At 40.9% G+C, this 20,687-nt stretch overlaps 1 protein-coding gene across 3 annotated transcripts; it reads left to right on the plus strand.

The window, feature by feature from the left end:
- Positions 1-1,651: 1,651 nt before the first annotated feature.
- THOC1 (THO complex 1) lies at positions 1,652-20,385 on the plus strand. Of its 3 annotated transcripts, XM_048289260.1 has the most exons (22): positions 1,652-1,750; positions 2,861-2,934; positions 3,042-3,102; positions 4,040-4,106; positions 5,157-5,275; positions 5,957-6,005; positions 6,512-6,607; positions 6,894-6,976; positions 7,450-7,523; positions 8,121-8,229; positions 9,282-9,413; positions 9,830-9,930; positions 11,185-11,251; positions 11,426-11,476; positions 12,127-12,197; positions 13,070-13,093; positions 13,513-13,608; positions 13,900-13,965; positions 15,937-16,020; positions 16,244-16,391; positions 17,916-17,994; positions 19,934-20,385. In XM_048289260.1, the coding sequence occupies exons 1-22, from the start codon at positions 1,703-1,705 to the stop codon at positions 20,227-20,229; spliced, it is 1,995 nt and encodes a 664-aa protein (XP_048145217.1). In that variant the 5' UTR covers positions 1,652-1,702; the 3' UTR covers positions 20,230-20,385. The 3 variants fall into 3 exon arrangements, with proteins under 3 accessions (XP_048145217.1, XP_048145218.1, XP_048145219.1); XM_048289261.1 differs by lacking the exon at positions 13,070-13,093; XM_048289262.1 differs by lacking the exon at positions 17,916-17,994 and having other exon boundaries at positions 19,934-20,123.
- The last annotated feature ends 302 nt before the right edge of the window (positions 20,386-20,687 follow it).

Genomic DNA, 20,687 nt, shown 5'->3' on the forward strand with positions numbered 1-20,687 from the left:
CTGGGCTGGCAGGGTGCCTCCATCTCCCCATTAGCGGAGCAGCGACTGGAACCAGCCACCCAAGCGCGGCTCAAGCTGCCCCTCACACTGCATCCTCCTTTTCTGGGAAAACACTTCCCTCTCCCGGTACAAAAAGCTAACTACAGCCATACCACACCAAAAAAACCCCACACACTCATCTATCCTTTCATGCGTTATTTTAAATATTTGCATTTAATAATGACAATAAATTTAATTTTAATATTATTTGCCTCTTCCCATATGAACAGGATAGTGGATGTTGGAGCTTCTTCCCACCTATGAACAAGAGTTTGGCAGTACCTGAGCTTTTGGCCAGACACCAAAGTCCCTTCTAACCCAAACAATTCTATGATTTTGATTCTATGATCATGAGAAGTGTAATTTCTTCTGGAAATATTTCTGTCACTGAGGAGGTATCCATAGGATATTGCTCAACCTGTAAATTGTGAGCGCTGAGGTGATTTGACTGACAATATAAAAATCCCTAATCATTCTTACTTCAGTGATACTTTGAAAATGGTGGCAGACTGTGGCCTAGGATTGCTTATCAGAAAAAAAACCATTTCCACTTCGGCAATAATGAAACGTGAAGGGTCTGGGCACAAGTCTGATGGCTGAGGGAGCTGGGGTTGCTTAGCCTGGAGAAAAGGAGGCTCAGGTTGTTGCAGGCTCTTTCACCTGATATTCAAGAGGCCAATCCACACACTGAGTCAAGATATTTATTTCCAGTTGTGAGCAGAGAGGGGTGCTGGGTGGCAAATCCACAAAGCAAGCACGCCTACTACAAAAATGTTTCACTATTTATACATTTTAGCAGACAAGGGCATTGATGTTCATTGGCTACAAGTTACATAGTTCTCTTATTCATTTGTATTCTATCCTATGTTGGTTAAATAATTCCCTCAATTCTCATGCTAATTAGTCATATGGTCAGGCCTTTTCTTGAGTTGGTGGTCCATAAGTAGGTGGTTGCAATCTCCCTGTCAGAATTACCTTTTACCTAGCTCAAGCTGATTTCACCAGAGTTGCCGCGTTGCCTTTAATTCCATCCTTATCTCGGGAGTTCTGCCAAATGTTCTGGTGGCCTGTAAATTCTGCATTCTTTTGTGTCCACTCTCAGTGGCACATCCTTCTCCCCAAGCTTTGTTAACCTTTGTCTGAGATCATTGAAACATGTCAAGTCCTCAACTTTAACAAGGCAATTCCATCGACCAGTAATTTATCCTTCTAACACCTAGACATCAAGGGAAGACCTCTACAACACCTCAGAGGAGGCTGTGGCCAGGTAACAAGTGACAGGACAAGAGCAGATGGCCTCAAGTTGTGCCAGAGGAGGTTTAGGTTGGCGATCAGGAACAACTGCCTCACCGAAAGGGCTGTCAAGCAATGGGAACAGGCTGTCCAGGGAAGCGGTGGGGTCACCATCCCTGGGAGCGTTCAAAAAGCGCGGCCCTTGGGGCCGTGCTGTAGTGGCGGGCCCGGCAGTGCTGGGTTAACGGCTGGACTCGGCGATCTCGGCGGTGTTTCCCAGCCGGCCCCGCTCCATGCCGCGGCGATTCCCCGGCGATTCCCCGGCCATCCCGCCGCCAAAGCCCGCGCTCCTCCCTCTTCCCGCCGGGAGCACGGCGGCCATGGCGTCATCGGCGCGCGCCGCGCCGCGCAGCGCCGCCCGGCCGGGAACATGTCGCCGCCGCTCTTCAGCCTGCCCGAGGCGCGGCTCCGCTTCACGGTGAGCCTCCCCCGCTTCCCTCCTGCCTTCCCTCCCCCCTCTACCCTTCCCTCCATCCCCGCTGCTCAGGCGGGGCCCGGCCGGGCGGGAAGCTGCGGGGCCGGGCTGTGCCTTGGCGCCTCCGGGCCCGCGGCCCGGCTGGGGCTGCTGCCGGGAGCGGCCCGGGCGCTCCTTTATGGAGCGCTCAGCGCGGCCGAGGTACGGCGGTGCGGGAGTGAGGGCGGGCTGCGCGACGGCTCTGCCAAGGGGAGGATCAGCCGTCAGGTTAGCGAAAATTAATGTAAAAGACAATGAAGGTATGGCGTGCCCCCCGCAGCAAAACGTCTGAGTGTATTGCACTTGCCGCCTTTGCTGAGGGATGCTTTTCCTTTGCCGGAGCATGAGGCCTGCTTGTGTACGCAGGCCTCTGGATCCTGTCGTTTGCGACCCAGGCTGTCAGACAACAGGGTGGGATTTGCACAGAAGTGGTCGAGGCACAAGCGCTCGATCCATTAGATCGATTTCGTAACAGGAAATAGTAATTTTTAGACCATCTTCTTAGCAGGAAGTGCTAAGAAGTGCTTTTCAACACCTTCCTAAAGGTGCAGGACTTGCAGGGATCTTACGCAACTTTGAAGGTGATACAAAATTGGGAGGAGCTGTTAACTCCCTTGAAGACAGAGAGGCTCTCAGGCACATGATGTGATTCTTAGGGCTGTCCGTGCAGGGCCAGGAGTTGGACTCGATGATCCTTGTGGGTCCCTTCCAACTCAGAATATTCTGCGATTTGTATCCCAAACCACCATAACCACCTGAAGCTGTGAGTGTGGCACGTGAGACGATAGATGCAGTGTTGGTCACAACAGCGTGTTCCTCTGTGTATCCCTTAGAAATGCTGTTTTCACCACACTGTTAGCCCGGTTTTGAGGTGTGATGCTCTACTAGCTCAGGTGTCTAATTTGCTAGGTGCTTGTTACTTGCCCTTCTTGTTCCAAAGTTCTCTCTGTAAACTAACACATGGTGCGTGGTAGAAAGCTTCCTTAGTATTTCTGTCCACTGTCAGAGGAATAGGAAGATCCTTTTAGTTTTGTACTGGTGTTGTAGCTTTTTTTTTTCTTTGCATTTTGGTAGACATCCACCAGAGAGGCTCTGATTAACAAAAGCATCAAGCCACTGTTGAATGCATTTAACCAGGTTCCTGGGAGGTAAGTAAGGGCCACTTGGTTTTTTAAAAAGTGCCTATTCAGATAACTTTTAGTAATCTTGTGCCTGAGTGTTGTTACTAACTAAGGTGGAACGTTTGCATTTGCAGTGAAAATGAAAAGAAGTGTACCTTGGATCAAGCTTTTAGAGTTGTTGTAGAAGAAGAAATAGTAAGTACTTTAAACTGCTGAAGGTTATCTCTTGTTGAACCTCAAATTTCTATTTGCAGGCTAGTATATTAATGTAACATCAACTTACTTTAGTGTAAGAAAACATTGTTTATTAAAAACAGGAACTATGTAATAGGTAAGTGAGATTAAATACAGATGATTCAAGGAGATTGGTAGAATCTTGTACTTTACAGGTGTCACACTATGGTGGGAGCTGTTGACTGAGCCTCTTCCAGCAGTTCTTTGTAATGCTTATGAAAGTCTGCTACATCTTAAAATTCTAATTCATAAATGTGCATTGTTCTTTAACTGTACTTTAAGAGTGGGTGGAAAGGGTAGGTTTAGAGTAGGTGTCAGAAAGAAATTCTTCACTGGGAGAGTGGTGAGGCGCTGGAACAGGTTGCCCCAAGATGCTGTGGACACCCCATCCCTGGAAGTGATCGAGGTCAGGCTGGATGGGGCTTTGAGCAACTTGGTCTAGTGAAAGGTGTCCTTGCCCATGGCAGGGGGGTTTGTACTGGGAGATCTTTATGGCCTCTTCAGATCAAAACTATTTTGTGATTTGTTACTGATATGTAACAATACTAATATGTATTTGTAACAAAGCTGCCTTGTCAGCTGAAAAGAATGATGTAAGGAGTCAAATAATGTTACCATCAAATAATACTTGAATGAAGTCTGAACGTGGGGTATTAATTTTCAGAGGTAAATGACTCTCCCAGTATTTGGGTCTTTAGTGGCTGGAAGCAGTCAAGGAAGGTTTCACACTCAATAAAAACTTATTATAGTTAGCTGATAGGTCAAATTTCATAGATTGTTTTGGAAAGTTGAATGTCAATATTTGTTTTAAATATGCTTACTTGTAAACAAAAAAATTAGTTTTGTTAGATACATTTAGGTCAGACTAGAGAATTTCAACACTGTTTTCTCTGTTTAGATAAACAAAGCTCCATGTGAAAATCTCCTGGCAATTATTTCTCTTGCTATTAATGGAGTCACAGAAGGTGAGCATCTCTCTTTCAAATCTATTGGAAGTTTTAGGGACCATTTAAGGGAATTTTAAGATCTTGATTTCTGTAAGTCACCTGCAGCAGTTACCTTTGGTGATATGTGACTCTTATGCTAGTGGTAAGTAGGCTTGGGTTTCTTTTAGAAGAGAAATTAAGTATAATATAATTAAATTTGGTTATATATGTGACATTTGTATTGGAATTTTGAATTTTTTTCTTCTTTTTAATAGAGATGCATGGGTTTCGTTGCAGCATGATTAGCATTTTCTGCTTTGTCCAGCACTCTAAAATGATTAGAAGTTTCCCAGCATAATTTCAGAGATGAGACCACTGAGGCAGAGATGTCAAATGACTTGGCCGAGTCAGAAGTGACATTTCCTGGATATTTGTGCTCGTCTCCTTGTCAGTACATGGCTGTTTTTCAGATACTTGAATCTATTTCTGTAACAGTTTTTTATGTCAGAAATCAGTGTGCTGGTCTCTTCTGAAGTGACCTTTGAGCCCTTCCCTTTGTTTATTTGTTCACATTATTCATCAAAAATTGTTTGTTTTAGTAAGTATAGGTCAACTATATGTATGTTTTGTGAGCTGTAGAATAACAAGAGCTGTGTGATATGAGGAATGCAGGCACTACCTACAGATCATGGATGGATGGCCTTGGAGCAGTTTTAGTGGTGCTTGGAAAGGCTGTCGGGCTTCATGGGTGTGTGTAGTGTGACTAACTGTGGGTTTAGAAGTCTGAAAGAGTTCACTTGCGTTCTGCAGAAAGATGCAGCATCGTTTGAGGCTTTGTTTGAGGTCATTAGAGCAGGCAATTTTTTAGTACTTGTTTTATGTTAGTGCAAAGCTTTTGCAGGTCTCGTTTGAGTACGTGTAGAAATATCTTCAATGCAAGTTCCCATTTTAGTCCAAGCTTTCTTAGGAATAAAAACTTTTCTCTTCTTTTTTTTTTTTAATAAAATGTCCCGCAAGTTCAACGCATCTTTTTTTTTCTTTATATTTCAGTTCAAATTTGTTGAATAAAAGATTCCCTGTTCCTCACAGGTATCTGCACTGCATCAACTCCTTTTGTGCTTTTGGGGGATGTTCTGGATTGCCTACCTTTGGATCAGTGTGACAAAATTTTCACTTTTGTGGAGAAAAATGTTGCTACGTGGAAATCGGTGGGTATTTTTGCGAAACATTGCATAGTTTTGCCAAAGCTTTTGTCTACATGAACCATTTTTATGAAGAGAATTTAACTGTCTTGTAGCTGACGTGTCAGGAACCCCAGAGATAGCACCCAAAAAGCATTCTTCTGTCTCAGTGTTTTCCTAACCTGGATTTTCTAACCAGAACTTCCTCCTATAGTCATTAACTCAAGCTGTTCTGTTTCAGATAACATTGCAGCCCCTGATATATTCGCAAACTGTTCTTTGTCATTAATTCAATTAATTCTACCAATTTCTTTCTTCTGCTTTCAAATCACCAGTATTGTGAACACTGTAAATCTTTTGTGAGTGCTCTTTGCTTATTTATATAAATCATAAATGAAATAATAAAGGAAATTACTGTAAAAATTAGTGTATTCAGAAAAAAAAGTGGATGCTGTTCTTACTGTTCACTGACATACGTTTTTCTTTATGAAGACTGGATTTAAATGTGTTTTATGCTTTGTTGGAATTTGTGGGATTGCTTGTTTTATCTTCTTTTGCGTGAAACCTGCCTGTTATGTAAGAGAAGACTCAAATTTCGAGTTATCTGTAGGATTGACTCATACTTACTCATACCTTGTGGCTGGATTAAATCTGCTCAAGAAGGTTTTATTATCTCTTAATGTTCTAAATGCCTTTACTCTGTTTCAGAACACATTTTACTCTGCAGGGAAAAATTACTTGCTACGCATGTGCAATGGTGAGTGGTAGTTTTTCGGGGAGGGGGGGAGCAGTTTTAAAGAACTTATCTCAGCAAATGAAAGTGAGTTTAATAACTTGATTTGAATTCAGATGTGTTCAGTAAATTATAAAGTTAAAAGGTGCATCTCTCAGCAGATAGAAATTCATGAGTCTTGCTTATTAATGTAAAAGACATACAGACCTCAGGGAATTCTGTTCATCAGTGGAGATCATTATAGAAGAATATCATTCCTCAGCAATGACAAGGCTCATATCAGAGGCTGTGTTTGAGTAGGATTCATTCAAACTTATTTTTTATTGGTGTTGAAGGTGTTAGAAGAATTGTAAGAATGCATTTGGAAGAAATATGTCTGATCAGAGGAAGTCACTGGCATTTAAATTTACAAATATGAGCTTCCTTTTGTTAGCTCTGTAAGTCGTGTAATTAGCAAGTCTTGAATTCTATTACATGAGAAAGGAGAAGAGGGACAAATACTAATATTCTGTACTTTTTATGATATCTAGACCTCTTAAGAAGATTATCTAAGTCACAAAACACAGTCTTTTGTGGAAGAATTCAGCTCTTCTTGGCTCGGTTATTTCCACTTTCAGAAAAGTCAGGTGAGATTTTTTGCATTTCATCCCACTTAACATTGAGACTAAATAAGCTGAACCTTGTAAGTTTCTGGTGGTTGCAGACCAAGTCCAGTTGGACCAAATCACTTTGCACTTGTATCCTAGTTCTTGTGTCTGTCCTCGATGTTGTAAGTGACTTTTATTTGCTTTGATTTCAAACATAAGTTTTGAATGCTCTGAGAATTGAGTACCAACATTTCATAAACAGCTGACTGAATGAACAGACTTGGGAACTTCACAACTTCTAAAACTTACCCTTTGTTTTTCACAGGGCTTAACCTACAGAGTCAGTTTAACCTGGAAAATGTCACTGTGTTCAATACCAATGAACATGAGAGCACTCTGGGACAGAAGGTGAAAATTCCTATGTCATTTTTCACTGATTCTGCAGTAAACATGTTAGATTGTTTGCACAAGAAGTGTTTGGGACTGTAGGTTCATCATTTGGTTGTTCCTCTGCCAGACCAAGCTGTAGTTTTGGGAATAGGCATGTTATCTGGAACATTGAACTGTGCACTCTGAGGGGAAAAGGATTGGTTTGATTGTGAGGAATAAGCACTGTCACTCACTGCGAAGTTTTCCCCACAGTGTGCAGAGAACAGAGCCGTCTCTTCAGCTTTTTTTAGGAGAAGTGAGGCTACCAGTGCGTTAAGACACGAATTTGTTGCACATTTGACAGTAATAATACTTCAGAGATGTTTTGAGTTACCAGCTTAAGCTTTCTGATCTAATATGTAATTGAATGTTTGTAGTAAAGAACACTGTGAGAACCCTATGCAAACTGTAGTGGCATTTGTATAAATTTTAAATATTTTTTTCCTATTTAGCACACCGAGGAGAGGGAAGAAGGAATGGATGTAGAAGAAGGTGAAATGGGAGATGATGAAGCACCAACAAGTTGGTGAGCTTACAGAAACTTGAAATGCTGAAGCAAAGCTTTGTAAAGTGAAAGGAAAAAAGCTATTTGGGAAATATCCTTAAATGTTGTGGTCCAAATTCTCCTCATCTCCTGCCCTCTGAAGATAAGATGTATCTCCTTGGTGAAGACTCCTGACAGTGCCTTAACTGTTCAAGTGGAGTTGCCTGGAAGACAGAAATGTACAGATTTGAAAAAATTACAAACCCTTGCTGAGAACCAGTCTGGTTTTGACAGTTTTCCAAATTCCCTTCACAAAACTTGTTGTGATAAGATGTATTCAGGGATTTTGAGTATATGCTTTAGGAGAAAAAGTTGTGGTCCTCTTTGTTTCCCAGATACTGAAGACTCCTAAGATCCCTTTTACGTACTATTTTTGCTTTTGTGGTGAGAAAGTAACAATAGACCAAATGAAAAAACTCTTACAAGGACAAATTCTGAGTTACAGATTTGTCTGTGAGGGTTCTCTACTGACTCATTAATTTACTTCCAAAATGAATTGTATTTTCTGGGATTGTACATTCCTGAGTGAACTTGAATGCTGCTTTTCAGTATGGTTTTTTTTCATTATTTTTTCCACAGTTCCATTCCAATAGATTATAACCTGTATAGAAAATTCTGGTCACTTCAAGATTATTTTAGAAATCCTGTGCAGTGCTATGAGAAGGTGTCATGGAAAACTTTCCTTAAGGTAATCTGAGTTCGTGCTTTCAACCATTCAGCCTAAGTAAAGGTCATTGTTTACACAAGTAGCAGTGACTGCATAAGCATGGAACAGTTCAAAGGCTCAGGCTGCTGGAAGATGATAGTGCAGGAGGAAATGCATTTTGCTGTTTTCTAAAGTGAGCCTTTTGCAGGAAACAAACATGTTGTGTTCAGATGTACAGTAAGCCCCCTAATACAGCTTGTGTAAGTCAGTATCAGAAATACTTCATATGTTGCAACAGTGCCAGAAATAACTTTTTTGTGGCTTAACAGCTGCAAAAAGCAGAACTTGTAGGTTTGAGTGGGTTTTTTGTACCCAGAGAAGATAAGTAGCTCTATCTAGTCCTAGCTCTTATTTTTGAATAGTCGTATTGATCCCAGTGGGATCCTAAAGATTGTTGGTTTCTAATGAAGCAAATCTCTTTATAGAAACTATGACTTGAATGTCCCCTTCAGCCAGCTGTTTCAGTTTTGGTTAGTATGAATATTGAAGATGATTTATTGCTAAGCTACTGTTTCTTCACAATTTGTCACTCAGTATTTATTTAATTCAAAGAAGTCTAGTTTTTTTTTTTCATCTTTGTTCTCTGTGTTCTGGTAATAAGAGGTGACATCTGCTCAGACATCCGAATATAAATGTAATTAATGAGGTCTACTAGTGGGGTCAAAAAAAAAACCACCCGGGTGCAGTTCAGAAACTGATCAAGGCCAGACTTAAGTCTTTCAGGTGAAATTTTTCAGTGTAGCACTGTCATCATGTGAACCTTTTTTCTTCATGATGTCTCAACAACAAAGCACTATTTACAACCCAAAACGTTCTTTTTCTTAGCATACTTTAAATATTCCATATGATTAGGTGTTCTGACATGATAGTGCTTTCACTTCATTTGTGTTGTACACATTGGTAACAAATGGGTTGTTTCAATGGGCTGATAGCAAATTTACAAATTATTTTACTTGCTTGGCTTTAAGTCTAGTGTAGTTCTCTAACTACAAAGGTTCAGTATTGTTTTCACGTGCTAAATAACTGTTTTATAGTACTCAGAAGAGGTTTTGGCTGTTTTCAAAAGTTATAAACTGGATGACACTCAGGCTTCCCGAAAAAAGTTGGAAGAACTAAAAACAGGAGGAGAACATGTATATTTTGCAAAGTTCCTAACTAGTGAGAAGGTATGTGATTTCCCGTCTTGTAATCCTTGGCTACTTGAGGTTGGAAGGAACCTGTGTCTGGTTCAGCCTCCCTCAAAGCTCTAAACTGGAGATTAGCACTATGTCCAGTTGGGCTTTGAATGTCTCCACACATCGAGACTCCACAGATGGAGACTCTGGTACCCAATTACACTGTTTGGCCAATTTATTTAGATACATTTATTCTATTCCTTTTTCTATTTTATTCTTTTTTGTATTTTATTTTTTGTGGATTGCCTCTGTTAATTAATTACACGGGAGTTTCTATTTCTGGAATAAGAGTCTTCAGTAAAGCTGCCATTTGTTTATTTGATTTCATTTGTAATGTTATCTTTACAAAGATAAGTTAAAAGAGAATAAATATTTAAAGATCTGTTGCTTTTTTTGTTGTTGTTTAGCTGATGGATTTACAGCTGAGTGACAGTAACTTCCGCCGTCACATCTTGTTGCAGTACCTAATACTGTTTCAGTATCTAAAGGGACAAGTCAAATTTAAAAGGTAGTGTGAAAATATTTTGTATTTTGGGGATGGAGAACTAGGAACTTGGAGATAAACCAAAATATTTTAAAATAGTTTGTCTACTTATTCTGAGGTTCTTGTGGAACTTGGAGCCTTGGATTGGTAAATACAGGGTGTGGCTGAAGTTATTTTACGGCAGGAAAGCAGAGGTCTCATTAATTTCTCTGTTCCTCTGCCTGTTTGCCATCCTTTGCTTTAGTGTTGATTTGACTTACTCAAACTTGTGCCATTTACTATACAGGCAAAAACCCAATCTGCTCATCTTTGCAGAGTAAGTTTTCTGCCAAGTTGGTGAGTTGTGGGGTCTCAGAGAAGTAGAGGCCATTAAAACTTGCTTACAGTGAGTGCCAGCCATGAGAGGGAAGGAGACTCTCCTTGGCAGCACCAAGTTGTTAGACCAGTGGAAGGTACTTGTGTGGGGCATCATTTTGAATCTATAGTGACTCTGCAATGTGGCATTGGTTACTGATTTGTTTTTTCTTAGTGTGCTACAGAACTCTGTCTAAAATGGCAAGAAATAGCAATGGTGATTGTTGCTTTTATGAATTAATGGGATAGAACCAAACCCCATCTGTTCCTAGTATCTAACATTATGCTGAAGAAAATCCCATCTCTCTGTTCATTTCCTTGTGCCCTGGGCCATATGTGCACATAATAATTAACATCCTTAACAAGGCAGCTGTCTCTCACCTGCTGTATATTGCTTTTTATAAGCAGCTCTCAAAGAACTTTGTAAACTAGGTTAGGATCATTACCCTAATTCTACGGATTATTTGTCAAGGCAGTCTAGTGACAGAGAAGGAATGGAATTCAGGTCTTCGGAACTGCAGTTCAGTCCTGTTGAAGTGAGAGTCATTTCAATGTCAATGCATAAAAATGCATTATGACCACTTATTGGTGGTCAAGGATGTCATGAGATACAAATGGTGTAGTATAATACTTGGTTATTTCTTGAGGTAAATCTTTTCATTGTGTCCATTTGCTGGGTTTTGGGTCCAACATCAAGGTGTGGTCTTGAATCACACAAATGGGCTTCCTATTGGGTGAATCTAAACCTTGAAAGCACATCTCATTAATTCCACAAACTAATAAATGGTCAGTCCCTGGGACCAGAGCAGTTCACATTCTAAGTATTTTCCTTAGATCCCCTCCAACAGTTCTCAGAAGGCATGTAGTGTAAATTATGTGTCCTCAGCACACTTTTTGATGTGTTGTTTTGTTTTTCAATTTCAGTTCAAACTATGTTCTAACAGATGAACAGTCTCTTTGGATTGAAGATACTACAAAAGCAGTTTATCAGGTTGGTACAGTATCTACTTTCATAAAAATTACATGGAAGAAGATTAAGCATATAATATTGTATCAACCACCCTTGAAGCAGTAAGGACTATTTTCTCTGAGTTTTTTTTTTTTCCCTACATATTCTGCTACAGATATAATGCAAAAAGTTCACTTTCTTTTCTCCCATTCATAGCTTCTTTCAGAAAATCCTCCAGATGGGGAAAGGTTCTCAAAAATGGTAGAGGTAAGTACTTTGATGCCTGCCTGAACAAAGTCTGTATAGCATATAAAAAATCAGTTTCAGCTTAAACTAGCTTTTGGAACACAGCTGTTATATCTGAGAAAGCTTTTACCTCATCCCAGTAAAAAAAGGTCTTATAATGTCTTTTTATTTTGTAGTCATATTTTATCCCATGTTTTCATTAATACTCTTTTCTTCATTGTGCTGGGGAGAAATGGAAATATGCCTATATGTGCATGTGGACATACAGGAGAGATGGGTTATTGGAAAGCAAAAAAAATTTAAAACTTTTTGCAGATAGGAGTCCTGTGCCCAAAGACATGGAAATAAAATACAAGTGAAATTAATAAAAACCCAAGAAGTTGTCTTTTTGCTTTCCTTTTTTCCTTTAGTTTGACTCCATCTATTTTCTTGTGTATACCAGGGGAAATAAAGCCTTTCCCACAATTTTTGAAGAGAGAAGATACACTATTTTTTAATAAATTAAACCAGTTGCCTAAGATTATACTGGTGATCTTTAAGATAGTGACTGAAACACACAACCTAGAACAAAGTTTTCCCCTTAATTTTAATAGCTTAGTTTAAAACTTTGGAGTCAGCTCTGAAAGTGCTTATGATCCTAATAATATGCAATACTTTCTGTGTTTCTACAGCATATATTAAATACTGAAGAAAACTGGAACTCATGGAAAAATGAGGGCTGCCCCAGCTTTGTGAAAGAAAGGTAACTGTGTTATGAAACAGAAGCTTTCTGCTGCTTGTTTGAAATGGTGGTTCCACTTCAGAATGTGGTACCCATGGTGCATGTGAGCATTAGCCATTCACACAGCTTGGAGATCTGTGCAGTTGCCTGTCCCTACAGTGAGTGCAGAAGGCTCTTAGATTTCTGCCAAAAGTCGTAAGGCTTGCAGTGTGTCAGGGAAGAGCTGGTTATGGGTGTGTGGGCTCTCAGGAGAGCATTCCTCATTGTCTCAGGGGAACATTTGATGGTACTGAGGATCCAGTGGTCCAGGAGACTGGAGCAGGTTTTGTCCCCTCCTGCTTTCAGCAGACCCTAGGTTGAAGAGGTTAGTGCCTGACTTTCCCATATACCCCTTTGGATTGCCTCTAATGAAGCCTTTGGCTTTATGACTTTGGCAGAGCAGCATACCTGGAGTTTGTGTAACAGTTCTCTCATGCAATTAATTTATTAGTGTGCCACTTGATGGTGATCTCTTACCTTAAAGGAAATGACATTTAGGTGGCTTTCACTGCTGAAAGTTTCCTATGTAATTAGTTACTAACTAGTGGCAAAACCTGAACTTTGACTCCATGTGTCTACTTGGCTGTCTTGAGGGGATTACCAAACATTTGTCTTCCACCCTTCTTCATTGTACACACAGACTGTAGCCTGTTTGTGGTAAGGAGCATCTGGGTCATTATCTCTTCAGAGATTTCCTTTTATTGCAGAGATGAGGTGCAGCCACCTCTCCATGACTTAAACTGTTTGCAAAAAAAGGGAGGGGAGCTGTTAGAAGAGAGAATTACTGTTGCAGGGGGATTGCGGGGAAGTAAAATTATGAAATCTGACTTTTATAAATATTCTGTCTCCTTTAGATCTCATCCAGAGTTTCAGCTTGGGTAGGTCTTGCCCTAACCTCAGTGCTCTGGGATCTCCATTCTCTAATCCCGTGAAATCAGGTGCAGCTGGGGAAAGAGACCTTGCAAGCATAGAGCAGATGATCCCAGCAGCAGGGTAGATCATACTTACATGTGCTGCTGGCACAAATGTGATTTGCTTCCTTCTTTTTATTGGGACTCTGGTAGACCTTTACGTTTTTGAGTGAACTAATTTTGGTGTCTGGCAGAATCCTTATCTTTACTTTGCCTTCTCTCTCCTCTTCCCCACTGCCTCCTTCCACTCTTAGACTCACTGTCCTTCAGTCCTTTTGTTATGATTTAACTTGGCACCATCTCAAGGTGAAGGTGAAATGGCTTTTTTTGTTCTTGAGATGTTACTGGTTTGATACTAAAGAGCATCCTTTTTTTTTTTTCTTTAGACCTCCTGATTCTAAGCCAATGAGGCCTGTGAGAAAGAGGCCAGCTCCAGAGGACTTCTTAGGAAAAGGATCCAACAAAAAAATCCTAATGGGGAAGTATGTTGGATTCTTTTTCCATTACAGAGTTTCTGGGTTTGGTTTAGTTGGTTTGGGGGGTTTTGTGTTTGGGGTTTTTTTCTCCCACTGATTTTTCTATGCAGTAATTTTCAAACTTCCTTAGCTTGGAACTGCCAGGAAAGAACTGCCAAAGGATATCATCCTTTTAAAACTTGCAGTAGGCTTTCTTTCCTTGTAACCATCTTTTACAGATCCCTTTAAAACACTCCATGAGTGTGGAATTGTAGAATGATGAACATAAACAATGTGTGGTTATGCTTTTCTTTTCAGTGAGGAACTGACCCGCCTTTGGAATTTATGTCCTGATAACATGGAAGCCTGTAAATCTGAGAGTAGGTAGGTAAAAAATGGGTGTATCTTTTGTCTAAAGGTAACTAATTAGCACTCTAATTAGAGAGTTACAAATTGGCATCAGGAAAATATACAAGATGATTTTATGAGGTGTGCATTTCACACCTTCTTGAGAGAAGGTGTTTGCATAAGACTTTGCCTTGAAATCCCCTTACAATTTTCCTCACTTCTTCAAATATGTATGCTGTCAGTAATTTTCATGGCTTAGTAAAGTAAAATCTAAGCTGAAAACCAGATGAAAACTCCCATTTTATAGAGCATGATTGTATAATTAATTAATTACCTTATATAATGAAGGAAGATTGCCAAGTCTGGCTCTGATGAAGTTAGCATGCTACTTGGCTATGATTTTCGAGCAGGCCTGTGCTTTGAACAATGCTAGATAAGAGGAAATTGGCTACCAGGCGTTGTTCCAGCACATACCGTATCTACTCGTGGGACAGATGCAGAAAAATGCAGTTATTGGTTGTCCCTTCAGCTTGCACAATTGTGGGAAATACTTAAAATGTACTGTGCTACATAACTTTGTTTGTTACAGATACCAAAATCCCTTTTTCTGTGCAGACACGATGCAGAGTAAGAAAATTTGGAGAAGGAATGGGAGAGTTCCCAAAGAGGACTCTGCTAGTAGTGGCTGTAGAATCTGGTTGCCTGGGGTGAGGTGCTACCTGTGCAGATATCCTGAATGGAGGAATCGCTTTTCCAGAGGTTCAGAGCTTTGCAGAGGAAGCGCCCTCCTTTCTTGTGAGGCTGGGATGTACAGGAAGGTCTCTGACAAGGACACTTGCCTTTACTAGGCCAAGGGATGAAGGTGGAGTTGTGTTTGGGACCAAAGCTTTTGATTCCCTGTGTGTGATTGTATTGTGCTGCAGTGTCTTTAAATAAAAATAAATTAATAAATAAAGGCCTAAACAAATTGAGATAAACGAAGAAAATGCATGCCATGGTAAACAGGAAATAGGTCCCATAGGATCTGGATTCAGTTCCAAGTTTTTATTGTAGGCTTTGTGATTGTACGTGGTCAAGTGACTGTAGCTTTTTGCTTTGGTTCCTCACATCTCCATTCAAATGGGGAATACTTCCTTAGCTGTCTCCTTTTTAGATGGTTGTTCTGGGGATAATATTAGCAGGGCTCTGATGGGTTTTCAAGGTGCTGGCTTTGCTTCCAGTAGTCAGTGATAATGCGCAGGGCATTGCTGCCCTGGGCAAAATGCCTTTTTCATAACAAAATTGAAGTGGGTTTTTAGAGCAGTGTGCCTCACCCCCTGTCCAACCCTTTACTATGGATAAGACCTTGTAGAAGCAGCTGTATCTCTGTCAGCATTACGTAGGAGAAATACAGATCATTCTGAGCTTGCTTTGCACCACTGAGAGTCTTGGCTCTCAGTAACCTACAACTCCTACACAATCTGTGTTTCTTGGTTAGAGTCTTCTCAGCAGCAAACTGTCCCAATGGTGTGAAATTTTCATTTCTGTTCTGTTCTTAGGTCAGGGTTCCTCTTGTGCTGCTTTGAGTACCTCTCAGAACCAACCACAAGTGGTTCCGAGAGCAGACGGAACTGAGATGGGGGTGGCAGGGACAGCCCTGTTTTACTGATGCTGTCAAATGGCACAAAACTAACAACTATTTTAGACTCCTGAGCACTTGTGAGCCGTGAAGACGCTGTTGACAGATGTTGGTGTCATCTCTTAGTATGGCAGGAGGTTTAGATGTATATAATAGGTAGTGCTAGCAACAGCTGGCATGCTCCGCTGGTTACGCAGTAAATAATTTTATAGCAATGTGTATCAAACAGATTCTTTGCTTATTTAAAATTGTTTAATTTGAATGGGTTGGTTTGGGGTTTGTTTTTCTTTCTTCAGTGGATGAGCTTGAGATGTGTCTGAAGGAACCAAATACTGTCTATTTTAGAGAAGTTTGTGAAACATGTTAATGTCCTTATTTGATTTTCTTAGGGAATATATGCCAACACTGGAGGAATTTTTTGAAGAAGCTATTGAACAAGCAGACCCTGAAAACATGGTGGAAAATAAGTATAAGTATGTCCATCTCTGCTGTGTTTCACTTGATTTTAATTTCTTTCATGTTTGGCTTGTTAAAGAAAACAGACTGTTCTCAGCATTACTAGTATCTGTGCAGGACTCCAGAAATGTACAAAAACTGTTTAAATTTGGACAGAATTATATTACTAAAAGTCTCAAATCTTTCTCTGTGCTTTTATAGATGCCAGACTTTACTAAACAAACTTGTGTTTTATTGTAGGGCTGTGAACAATTCTAACTATGGCTGGAGAGCACTGAGACTTCTGGCACGCAGAAGTCCCCACTTCTTCCAGCCAACAAACCAACAATTCAAGAGTTTACCTGAATATCTAGAAAACATGGTAATCAAATTAGCCAAGGAGCTGCCTGTAAGTAATATTATCCTATAATAATTAATGTTGAATTAGTTCACTTTCTGCTTGTCTCTCTACAGTCCATTTGGTACCTGGGCACAGAGGGGGCAAAAAAACCCCCCAAAAACCCAGCTGGGAAAAGAGTTTGTACACTAAAGTAAAAATTACAAATTAAATTAGTCTAATTTCTGAAGGTCCCAGTAACAATAAACTAAGTAACATTGGTTAACCTAGTAACTGTTGAGCCCTGCCTTGTACTCTGGGGAAAAAAATCAGCTGTGGCAGTTCTGTTGGTAGGCAGGAGTGTGTATGTATGTATATATACATATATATATATATACACACACATACCTATATATATATCTATATATATGAACCCAGCCACTTGGGTTCCATGTTGCAGTGCAGACCAATTTTATGGAAGGTATAAGCCAGAATTATGGCTCATGAATATACTGGGGTGGCAGGAAAAGGGGCAGCATGTGCAGCTGAAGGTGCTGTGCTAAGTGTTACCAGAGCTTTACAGCAAGGTTTGCCAGAGTTCTTCTATAAGCTCCCTGACTTCTAAAATATGCAAAACATGAATAAACCTTGTGGAGCAAAGGCATTAACCCTTTGCTTGGTCAACAGTAAAAATTTGAGTCCAGGAAGGGGCCTTTCAGATCACTTTATACACAGTGGTAAGAGAGGCTGCAAGTGGGGAAGGGGCACTTTCTACACCTTTGAGTTAGCACACAACCCAGCAATGTCTTGCAGATACAAACCCCTGCTCCTCTACTGAGACCTTCCTTGTGTGTAATGTGACACTACTGAGGTGTAAAGGTTGGATTTTAATGTATGGCTGTTTTGTTTGTCCAGCCATCAGAGTTAACTGTATGCTAATAGCAAGTTCAGAAAAAATAAGGGGAGGGCAAATGTATTTTAATTTGTTGAATGTATTAAGGTATGGCTGTCTGCAATATTCCTGATGGTACTACTGTCATGTGCCAAATGCTATCGCAAGAAAAAAATATGTACATAAGGCCCGTGGCTGAAATGTAGAAAAAGATGAAACCTTTTGGCTGATCAGTAGCTAAATGAGGGAGTGAAAAGTTTGTTGTTTGTGTATTTGTTTGCCACCTTCCAGAAGTCTGAAAGTGCATAAACTTTGGGGAATTCCCAAGTGAGGAATAAAATAAGTGAATAACAATAATAACGACTTTTTTAAAGAAATGTTCATCAGTAGTGATCTCAAAGTTGATTGGCTGGGATTTTTTTTAAGCAAGTGATAAAGCTCACTATGGAATGCTTAGTAGTTATTACTGTGAAAAGGAAGAATCCTGTGAGGTCAGTGGATGTTTTTATTAGGTTTTTTAGTTAGTAATGTGTTTTATTAGAACTTGTTGCTGTTATTTAGGAGACTATGGGGGATTTTTAATTCTCATGTGGGATCATGTCAGGCCTTCCATTCTAACACACGTTTCAGAGACAAGCACAGAGCTATAGAATTTCTCTTTGAACACAAAGTTCATCCAGTGATGTTTAGTTCTTTCATTGTAGCCTCCTTCTGAAGAAATAAAAACAGGTGAAGATGAAGATGAGGAAGATAATGATGCTTTATTAAAGGAAAACAATGAAAGTAAGACTTGCATGTTCTCGGTCTTTTCAGTTTTTCTCTTATGTGTAATGCAGAATCTGTGTTTTAACATAGTCTACTGAGGGCCATCAGTCCTGCTTACCCCAGTGCATTCGTACCAAAAAGCGCAGCCTTTACAGGACACGGGGCACCAGGAGCAACCTCCCAGAGTCCTGGCCTGCAATGCTGAAAGCATCCAACCTGTTGGATTAGCACTTCCATTAGGAGCCTCTTTCACCTTTCCTGCTATGTGTGTATGTTGCCAGTGTCACTGGGTGTTCATGGCTGAAATACCAGCTGTGTAAAAACCTGTGTGAGTGCTCCTCACCCACTTTCCTCTTCTCTCCGCCCTTTAATTGCTGGGGTAAGCACTTTCCCCTAGCCCCTCCTAGGGTGGTAGTTTTGGGACTTTCAAAAATTAACATACTCCAACTCTGAGGTCTTTACTTCCTCTTCATTTAAAATACTTTAAAGGTAAAAGGTTCTTGCTGAGAAGAGCAACATTCCTGACAAACATCGTCTCACTCATTTTTCTCCACAATCCACTCCTGGTTGTCTCTTGCCTTTAATCCTGGCATGTCCTGCTCCTAGGTGTCCTTCCCCCTCTCCTTTGTCTGTGAATCTGCCCTCTTCCATCCTCATTCATGCCCTCATCTCACAGCACCTTCTCCCTTGTGTGTTGTAACTGTGTGCCAGCTCCTGGATCCATCATGGGCAGATGGGATATGCAGGGCATGGAAGCAAAACACTGGGTACCTCTGGCAGCTTTGTTGGAAGCTTTTTTCTGGTAGTGGAAGGCCACCTGTGGCCCTCTGTGCATCTCTCTCGTGTCTCCCTTTTCCATCCAGCACTTGACCTTCTCCACAGTCTCCTTGGCAATAGTAGAGAAGTTCTTTTCTCTTCAGCTTAATGCTAATTCACACAGCCTTTGTGGTGTCACTGTGTGGGATTTACATCTTTCTTTAAATCTTGTCTTAAAGCAATGATGGCAGAGCCGTGGTCTGCTGTGCTTAGACATAAGGGAAGTGATCTGAGGGCTTTTATTGTTTTGTTGTTCAGCATCTTTTATCCTTTCCCCTCGACGTGACTTTAGTTCAGATAAATGAGTGTGACTGAAAAGCACTGGGTAGAGTTGAAACTTCTACTCCATGCCAGCTGTTTTTGCAGGTGGTACAAGGGTGAGATATTTTATTAAAAATTATTATTAATTTCTCTACATAATTCAGTCTTTGGTGTTTCCTTCTTTAAAACTGTGAAATAAACATGGGTGATAAGCCATAGATTGTAGACCATGATAAGCTATGAATGTGCAAAGCCATCTGTGTAATCGCTACAGCACTTGGCTTCTCAGCAGAGCCTAGTGTTCCATGGTTCTTATGTCAATGCCAGAATGACAGAAAATTCCTTAAAGTACTGACTAAACATGACATTTACTGTCACAGTCCTGCTGCTAGTAGTAGCATGAGAAAAAAGGCAAGTAAACTGGGTTTGGGTTTTTTTTTTTTTTACCTGGGTTGACCTTGAGTAAGGTGACTAAAAAATTCCAAAAGACAACTGTGTTAAAGATCACTCTGTATTTTAATGTTATAATTGACTTGTGTTGAAAACTATAGTCTGCCTGTCAAAATCCTTGTTTTCATTTGGAGGAGGCAGTTCTGATGTATTTAAGACTTCGGCACTTCTCTCTCAGTATAATAGGAGATAACATAAAAAGCAGTATTTTCTTTATTATGGGCATTAAGAGACATTCCTCTTGAAACCCAGGTAAACACCTGTAAAAATCTGCTCTCAGAGCTCGAGTAGGTTTGAAAAGCTACAGGAAAGGTGTAAGTCAGGCTGTCAGTAAATAGAAGATTTGAAATGGGGCAGATCAGAGAAGATTAATTTGCAGTGTCTGGAGATGTTCCCTGTGTTTCACTGATTCCTCCTCTGTTTTCTCCAGGTCCAGAGGTGCAACGGGACAAAGCCATGACGGGCGAGCAGATCGAGTCCTTTGCGAACAGGCTGGGGGAGCAGTGGAAGGCCTTGGCCCCCTACTTGGAGATGAAGGAATCTGATATACGGCAGATTGAGCTGGACAGCGAGGATGTGAAGATGAGAGCGAAGCAGCTGCTGGTGGCCTGGCAGGATCAGGAGGGTGCTCACGCCACCCCCGAGAACCTGATCACGGCACTGAGCAAAGCCGGGCTTGGGGACCTGGCCGAAAGCCTCACCAACGACACCGAGGGCAGCAGCTAACTCGCCTCAGATTCCAGCTGACTGACTTGGGGCTGGGGGTGCTGGTAATTGTGACTCTTCTGGTGCTTGTCATTGATAATTGTTACTTTTGTCACTAGGTAACAGATTTTTGATAGGTATTTTATGTTCAGTAAATGATACAAAGCTTTTTAATAATACTGTGAGATTGTCCAGATTGTCTGAGAAGAGGATTAGTCACCCTGGCCTGGAAGTAGGAAGCTTCATCTTTGGTGGTAGAACATAAAAGGGAGGATGGAGAGTCAAAGCAGATTTTGGTGCAGGCTGTGGGAGGGTTTGGCACCAGCAGAACTTGGGTTGCTCCCACTGGACAGAGCATTGGCAGCTTCTCCCACTGCCACTGGCTCTGCCACGTCCCTCAGCGCAGGGAAGGACTCTGTGTGAAAGACTTTGGAGTCACCCCTTGGGGTGATGGGAGCTGGGGACTGTCAAAACCTACC

This window comes from Corvus hawaiiensis, chromosome 30, assembly GCF_020740725.1.
Source record: "Corvus hawaiiensis isolate bCorHaw1 chromosome 30, bCorHaw1.pri.cur, whole genome shotgun sequence".
Classification (NCBI taxonomy): Eukaryota; Metazoa; Chordata; class Aves; order Passeriformes; family Corvidae; genus Corvus; species Corvus hawaiiensis.